The 9,009-nt window shown below is 41.0% G+C and overlaps 1 protein-coding gene across 1 annotated transcript in view; it reads right to left on the bottom strand.

The window, feature by feature from the left end:
* Positions 1 to 4,358: 4,358 nt before the first annotated feature.
* Positions 4,359 to 9,009, bottom strand: part of LOC144763327 (uncharacterized) — a 1,153,250-nt gene continuing 1,148,599 nt past the window's right edge. The window contains exons 89-90 of the mRNA XM_078648815.1: positions 5,168 to 5,338; positions 4,359 to 4,363 (exon numbers count right to left, since the gene is read on the bottom strand). Coding sequence (XP_078504941.1) covers positions 4,359 to 4,363; positions 5,168 to 5,338 — 176 coding nt within the window. The remainder of the gene's footprint in view (positions 4,364 to 5,167; positions 5,339 to 9,009) is intronic.

Genomic DNA, 9,009 nt, shown 5'->3' with positions numbered 1-9,009 from the left:
AGATAGTGTATCAATTTGTCTTTAATATATCTGGGAGCATTGCCATAAATATTTGTCAATATTTTTCTGAGTAGTTTCTCTGAATACTGGGTCCCTCACTCCAGTAATTTTTATATAATAGATCTGCTTCTGGGAGTTGCTTTCCAACAGATTACTAGCGCATGGAAGGATGCTATAACCACAAATTGGATATAGCCTATGTTTACCTCCTTTCAACCATTTCTTAAATGTATCTGCAAATACATCATACTTTCATAATACCAGGCTTGAATAGGTACCTAAACCCCCATGAATATGTTTATGAATATGTTTATTATTGTATTTCATACCAGTACCATTCAATTTCGATTTGACTTTTTCCTGTATGCTTTTTTATAGAAAACAGTAATTGTATAAGTGGTTATGTTAATTTAGATATATGCGATTGTTATGTATTCCCTTCCTTTTTCTCAGTTTCCTCCTTTTTATTTATTGCCTTATCATTTTATCTAACTTGATTTTATCTTGTATTTTCTTGTGATGATTGAGATTTATAAATAAAATCTCATTTTCAACCAAAAAAAAGAGGGACTGATTAATTGTTTGGTGGAAGTCATAATACGGTAGGTGGATGTTTGGAGGAAGGGAAGTCTGGTGCATGAGTATCTGGTTGGTTGTAGGTTTTATTAGAAGTGTTTAAATAAAGGACTGCTTGGTCAAGGATAGTTTTGCTGATGGTGTGGTTAAGCTATTATGTTTGGGAGGATTAGAACTTGACTGAAATATATTTGATTAAGGTGTGTTTAACTGAAAGTATTTTTGATTGAAGGAGATGCTAATTTGAAGGATTAAATATCCAGTGATTGTGAAAGAACAGATGAATAATGGAACACAAGGATATACTATTAAATGAAGGAACACTGAATGAATACAAACACATACAAACTACTGTTTGATTTAAAGGTATAAGATCCAAGCACAAGTATTTAATGAGAAGGAAGGCATCTTTCACAAAAAAATGTACACCTAACTCCATAAACTGTAATACTTCAATGCATCACAACTTTCAAAAAAAGGAATTTATTTTAACAATTCCCAGCATGGTGCTATAGAACACGGTTAATTACATGGCATCAATATGCTTTTGTAACTACTGAGATTGCATTTACATTTTACTGTATGACACTAACTTTGGTGCACTGGTTCCCAAATGAGGGTGGAATGTTTTGTTTTGTTTTATTCAAAAGATAGTAAGTCTCCAACACCGCTGAGCAGGATTCAACATTTAAATCTGTGATTTCTACTACCTTTTAGAAATTCCATCCACCCACGTTGAAAAGAAGACCAGAAAATATACAACTTTATTTGGCTCTATTCACACAGTGAATTTTCGCCTATCAATCATTTTGTGGCAGAAGGCATATCATCATTTAAGTCAAAGGACAAACATGGTAACCCAGCCTGTGTATAACAGCCACACATACGTTCTTAATAAAAGATATCACAACTACATTTTTCCGCAGAGGTCCTTTCAAAATCCGAATTATAATGCCATCGGTTTTTATTCCAAGTCTTCTTGCTTTTACCAGTAGTCATTTTTTACTTTACTTATAACATATCAGTAAAGTACAGTACAGTTGTCAGCCCCCTCATTCCTTTCGGTATTCATTGAATGTCTTTCCTCCCACAAAATGTTCTTTTTCTTAGGACTGGCACAATTAAGGTAATCATGATGTGTGCTTGCATGACTGGCACCTAATCGCTGGACTTATCTTCATTTTTTCTCATGAAGAACATTGTTCTATTGGTCATGGTTCTTCCTGCAGCAACATCCAAACTGCGTATGTTCTGGAAATAGAACTTCTTTCTAAAGATCTGCATTCTTTGTGAAACGAAGGACAAATAAAATCACCTCCCTGGAGTGGATTCTAAGAACAAGAATAGGAAGAAAAAATGCACTGTTAGATTTAACACACATCTATCCACAAAAAGTGGATTTCCACATATAGGAGAGTGGGATTGGGTGACAGATTTTTTCCTGTACCCCATTTTAATTATCCCCTAGTGTGTATTTATCTCAGAGTAAGACATTTTAATGGCCATTCAAAATTCCCCTTATTTTCTATTCATTAGCATCCCTCAACCACTGTGGACTGACAAGGAAAGAAAAAAAAACAGGGCAGCTTATAATTCATGGAATTAATAAAGAATGTAAGTCAGTAAACAAAGAAACTTCAAGAATAATTAATTGTACTCTCTCTCACCATAATTCCAAAATCTTATATGACTATATTTGGCAATAAACGTTGGCAGCATTAGTGAAAAAGGGAAAGGTATGCAATGAGTTCAACTATTTTATTCAATACTAAATTGGATATATTCCAAAATTATAACACTGTATTGAAAGGCAATGTTGGTATGTTTGCTTAATTCAATTGAAAGATTTTACAATTCGGTTTAGTGCAACTGCTGCAGCGTTCTTTCTTCTCATGCTAAACATGCCTTCTGATTGTACCCATCTATGACGAGTAAAGGGCCATTAATTGATAAGCATAATTTAACAGTCCATCATGAAGAAGTCTGCTATCCACTGTGGTCTGTCAAAACAGGTTTGATAATAATTTTTTTCTCTTTGTAGTCTTGAATATGAAATAAATATAAACATCTATACACTGATGAACTTCTCACTAGATTGTTAAATGTTTCACCATTTTGGTCTTTCAAATAATGTAACGTTTGACACACAATTTCTATTTTAATCAATAATAGAGAATGGCTAATGACAATCAATGTCCATCTAAATTGCTATTTTTTCAATAAAAATCTCACACTTTCATTTGTTATTTCTAAAGTAAGACAAGTGTTACCCAATGAAGGACTCGCAATACATCATTCATTAAATATGGCCAAAACATGTTACCACACTTCTAGTAAGGGAAAGAGTTGTGGCTTGGTGTACAGGAGTCAAGCATGTATTTCTGGAATGAATTTAGTTGGATGATCAGCACAAACAATATGTGACATATGGCTCCATTTGCCTCTGTCTACACCCCAATTTAAGATGTGTTAAGATGCAATGAAATGCTGGGCCAGCAACATGATTTTTCTTGGAGGTCAATAAGGGTCAGTTGGCATGTACTTGTGTGTTTCTTTAGTTTCCATTGTTATGCTTAGAGCTGATCCCTGGAGCCCCTGAGACATGATACAGTCACCTGGATTGATAGTCAGCATCCCCTACTAGAGTCACGATCTTAAAAGAAAACTTGGGAGTCAACTTGTGTAACCTTTGGGTACCACAAAGATGATGGATCAGAACTCCAGAATAGCAGTCTGTCAAATTGCCAAGCTGGTCCACAATGCCAGCAGCAAGAGCCTCTTAGTGAGCCCAAGCACAAGGATCACTTTCCAAAGCAGAATCTATTGGAAAGCCCTTGATTTTTTCCTGAATCACAAACAATAGAAACTACAGATGCGAGACAATTCCGCCAATGGATAATAGAAGTGGGACAGGTGCCAAGCGAATGGAGCTTCCAGTGACAGACGGATCCTACAGGCTGGGATGCTGAGGCATATTCACAGTGAATTGTCATTACCTTGGACCCCTGCATGTTTGCCTTATTTCTTCCACCTAGACACTCCACCTAACCTGCCACCCTGAGGAACCAAAAACCAATACCAATTCACAAAATGAACCTACAGTACAGCCCAGAAGATCTGCAGAACCCTGATGTACCTACAACAGCATCAACGTACAAAATGAAACTTTCCACTGGACAAACACAAAAAACGTTGTTCACCTTGTGGGACCTCATCCTATACTAAGGCCCCTTGGAGCGGCGGTATCAGTGTGAAAAGCATGGAATATGCTTCAATTAGATACTAAAGTCTTGCCCAATCTGCTGGCCTTCCAGAAGGCCTTGGAAACCTGGTTCTTTTCTGTATAATAATCTTCTCATTATGGGATCCATTATCTTTCTCTAAACTCAGCTAGTGCCACGACACCTTTTAGGTAATCGAGCACTTTGCAAAAATAATAACATAACATCAAGGAATGGGGGGCCATTAGGGTAGAAAAAGGTCTTTTGAAAACCGAATAAGAATCTTCATAGGTCTAGGGAGAGGTAGAATCGCTCAAAATCAACAAATGAACGAGGAAGAGAAGAAGGATGGGTAATGAAGGATCTTTACTGCTGACTAATAGGTTTGAAGTAATAAAGAACAGCTAACATACTATAAGTAATACATACCTTTAAAGACTCCTAAGAGAAGCTTTTGGTGTTGCTCTAAAGTAAGAACTTGAATGTTGTACACATCAAAAGAATACCAGCTCTACCTCTGTGAGTAAAAAAACGGAGAGAGCTGAACTGCGAGCAGATTCGTCAGGCTAGGCATCAGAAGGAAAACAAAAGAAAAGCTAAGATAATGTAAAAGATGAAGAGGCAATCTGGATAGAGGATCGTGAAAAGTAATAGACACAAAAGGAACCCAGGAAAGAGAGAAACAGCTTTTATTTGAGGAAAAAGGGGAAAACTACATGATCCGAAAAATTGGCGTGAGACAAGGATAGGAAGAAGAAAGATAGAGAGGGCTAATAAATAGAGGCTGAATGAAAGGAAATGCGGGACATATAGAAATTGAGGGCCTAATTTAGGTCTTGGCGGAGGGGATTACTCCGTCATAAACATGATGGAGATCCCGTCCGCCGTATTACGATCCAATTGAATCCTATGGAGATTGTAATACGGCGGATGGGATTTCCAACACATTTGTGATGGAGTACTCCATCCGCCGAGATCTAAATGAGGCCCTGAGATTGAACGGGCACAAGACAGGGAAACAGAGAACTAATGAGAGAGAGGAAAAAGGTGCAAGAGATAGGAAGAAAGAGGATTTGCAAGGATGTGGGCAGTGTGGAAGAAGGAGGTCATGATTTTGCCCTTTCCAACTCATTTATTCACAAATGAGCTTATTGTCAGAGAACAGCACCATTTATTTCCTACACTGCACATGCACCAGTAACAACGTTCTCTTTTGTTGCGGCCTGTCACGTGATGCATGGTGTTCTTGATAACCAGGAGTTGGGTTAGTACCACATACCACCACCATGCTTCCTTCCGTCCAGAGAAAGCCCTGTGAACTGTAACACTGACATAAGCAATACGGGGTTCACGAGGCTCGGTCATGTTACCTGGGGTGCTTATACACCTGATCTCACACTTCAGTTTTGATTTAAACTGGTTGCTGTTTCCTCTACATCCTCCGAAGACGAATGGGCGGCAGGAGTTAGTGTCTTGGTGATAATACCAGAGCAGTATGTACTGGGAGCAGGACCCTTCATCCATGGGCATCTGGCAGGGGTCTGTAACCACAATACAACAGATTCTGTTACAGACTTGCATATGAAGTGCTGGCATACATTTCATTCCCTATAGAGACAAAGGTCATTCAGCTAATCAGTTGGAATAATTGCAAAGTAATATAATGAGTAAAATATGAATCCATTTGTTAAAGTTAGAGGTTTCATAGCTATATGATTAACTGAAGCACCCAGTTGTTATAGCTGGATGGTCACATAGTTATATTCATTCAAATTTAGAACAGAGGCAGGGAGACATGAGGAGGGTTGATAAAGCAAGTACCTATGAGACAGAACCATTAGTATCCAGTGATTGACAGTAGAAGCCAAAGAAAGGCAGCAGAAAGATAGACTAGGTGCTGCGAGCAAGGAAGGTGGCACAGAGACAGGAGAACCAAGAAAACAAGGCAGAGTAAAAGAGATAAAATGCGTGGCACAGAAGGATAGAAAATACAGAGAAATACTGGCACAGTGAAACATGAGACACAGAGAAGAAGAGCAAGAGAACAAGAGGCGAAGATATAGAGGGAAGAAATGTAACTGCTGAGAGTGCAAAATGTACATGTATGACACTGTTTGAATTAACACGTTCACATATATCACCCTGTTTGTATCAATGTTTGTGAATTTGTTTTTAACCTTGCTTGAAGAACACTAAAGCCTTGGCATTATTGCACATTTATATATATATATATTTTAAATGAACTGTCATTTTGCTATTCTGTGTAGTACAGTGCACATTTTAGCTCAACCGTCCTAGTAGGCATCTGTAGCCTCGTTCTGAAGTTGCACACTGAAGTGAGGGTTGCAGTAAGAAGTAGAGTCTGTCTTTTATGTAAGAAACGTTCAATGGTCTTCCAAGGTCTTTTCGCATTCTTCCCGCAAGAAGAACCTGGCACCTTCTCATGAGCGCCTCTCTGTAGGTATCTGTCCGTGAAATGATCCTGCTTCTATTCACTTGTAATGAGAAGAGTGTATAAATGTAACACCAAAATGTATGGATTTTTGCATTACCATGGCTCGTAGCTCTGGTTTGTTGAGTTGCCATTTTGTCTGGTTATTTTATGCTTAGTATATTAGGACTTCCTTGTGTTATACCGAGTGTCTGTTTTCTTTTACAAGAGTCTAGAGATATGAGAGCTAGAGAGGGGGTTGCATGAAAGAGAGGAATGTCAGACAGAGTATGACAGTGAAAGAATGCAAAAGAGATCAAGCAATGGAGGAACTGGAAGAACGTGAAAGCATGAAATAAAGTAGAGAAGTGTGGAGCACACAGATAGAGAGCCGGTGTCAAAGACCTAAGTAGTGGAAATGAAGAGATGGGAAAGAGAGCTAGAGAGTGGAAGACTATTGACAGGAGAAAGGGAAGGCATGCATATGTGTAGTGGAGAAAGACATAGAGAAAATGGTAAAATATGACTTGTTATTTGTAAATAGAATCCTAACATAACTCACAAATGTGCAGCCCACACCTTGTTTGTAGATTGATTTTTGTCAGCTTTGCTTTGTCAGATCCTTCCCTGAAAATGTATTTCCTCTTGAAGAAGCATTGCAGCTAATATCTTTTTTATATTTCTATCATTGAGGGGAGCTCCTCATGGTCCACGTTTTAGGTCTCTTTTAGGTGTCTGTCCCTTAAAGCCAGTTTTAGATCATGCCAAAAACATACAGTGTCCTAAGAGCCCGCCTACTGCTTAAGATGGTTGACTTTATATTCACTCTCTTTTGCCTGCTTCTTGTTTGATTGGCTTGCCTTCCTGCTGTTGTGTTTGTACCTTTTTTGGAGCATGACCTCTTTACCATTCTTTAGTCTGGCTGACTTGTATCCTTCTACTGCTCACATTTAGGGAACTTCCTTTTTAGGTTTCGACCTGGCGAAAAGCTGCGCCGCGCAGCTTTTCGGCATAGGTCGAAATCTTTTGAGTTACACTGTGTGCTTTAGTTCAGCCTCTCTCTTCCATTGGCTAGCTCCATAAATGGAGGCTAGCCATTGGAAGACAGAGGCGTCCGTCATTCACCGAGGCGACTCGTGGGCGTTCCTGGGATATTTTTCTCATCCTGCCTCTTTTCTGACGTCATGTGGCTGTGGGCGTGTATTTATTTATTTTTTTGTCCCGTGATGTTTTCGTCATTCTGAAAGTGCCTTTAGCCGGAGTGGTTGGCGAGAGCCGCTAAGCGCTTTTCTTAAACCTATCCCGCCCCCCTCCCGCTGTCCGTGTGCCCGTTCTCCCCCCCCCCCGGATGTCAGTGTCTCGGGCCTGCGAGCTCGGTAAGGTGCTGCGCCGCCTGCACACTCACCTCCTGCTGCACACTGGGTACAAACTCCAGCCGCCCCTGCACACACTACACCCCTGCCACAAATCGTGCGAACTAGGCAGGGGGCTGCTCCGTCGTATTTCACGTGTCTGCCATCTGAACTGTTGGTACTCACTTCTGCCCTCACTGTGGACAGTTGCTAACAGTGTAGACCAACCATGTCCTTTGATTGCCATCACATTCCATTCGTGCTCTGCACTCTTCAGTTAAGCCGGGCCACTCCTAGTAGTTGAGCACCGTATATTCAGCCCTTGTATTTTTGCACGCCAGTGACCATTTTACTCTAGCTGCATGGGTTCGAATCCCACCTCAGCCACTTTTTTTTTTTTATTTAAATTTGTTTTTATTGTTGCAGTAAAGTATTTCAGTACAGAATAGACAATCTGCCGACGTGGCCTCAACATTCAGCCACGAACAGCTATGTGTGCAACGTTTTCTTGCTATATAGAACTGGTACACATAAACATGACTTCGGTGAATCAGTGCATTATAATCATGTAAAGGCTCCTGCAGGCTGAGAGGTGATGGGACGGTATCGCCATAGGGGCGATGAATAAAATCAGATGGGTACTTTCATGCCGTAACTGCGCCGAATCTGGATCTGTACTGTGCACATAACAGCGTTACCAGTGAACAGGGGGGTAACGGAACTGTGGGAGGGAAGCATGTAGGCGCTAGCAGGGTCTAAGTAGGGAGATAATGGCGGCGGGTGTTGAGGGGGAGGGGGGGGGGAGAAACCCATGGCCGGCCGGACATGCGAGAGGGTGCCTAGGACGCGGGGGGTTATCTGGGTCCGACTCCGGGGTGGCTCACTGCAGGCCAAAACTACCGGTCTTCTCGGGTGGGGGGAGGGGAAGGGTCAGGCGAGTCTCCAGCTTGCGTGGACTGGCGGAATCTGTGAAGGAGCATGGCCCATTCCATGGAGATGGGAAGTTTGCGCGCGCCCTTGGCTTCTTCTTCCCTTAAAGCGTCTTCCTCCACTGCCGCCCATTTCCACCTCAGCCACTTATTATCTTTTTTTGTTGTTGCAGTTTTTATACTGCTTGAACTCGACCCCAAGATATCGGAGCGCTTAACATGAGCGCCAGTTGCATTATGGAGGGACACATTCATGTGTTTTTTAGGCACGGGTAGATTAAGTGGTTTGCCCAGAATCACACTGATGTTGAGCCTCTAGCCAGACTCGAACCTGGATCCGCAGCTTCAAAGTCGGCCAATCTGGCCGTTAAGCCACACCCTCTTGAGGCATAGCCGGGCCACTCCTAGTAGTTGAGCACCGTATATTCAGCCCTTGTATTTTTGCACGCCAGTGACCTTTTTACTCTAGCTGCATGGGTTCAAATCCCACCTCAGCCACT

The sequence above is a fragment of the Lissotriton helveticus genome, chromosome 1_1 (assembly GCF_964261635.1).
Source record: "Lissotriton helveticus chromosome 1_1, aLisHel1.1, whole genome shotgun sequence".
Classification (NCBI taxonomy): Eukaryota; Metazoa; Chordata; class Amphibia; order Caudata; family Salamandridae; genus Lissotriton; species Lissotriton helveticus.
The sequence above is the reverse complement of the archived record's forward strand: the minus strand, read 5'-3'. Positions and strand labels throughout refer to the sequence as shown.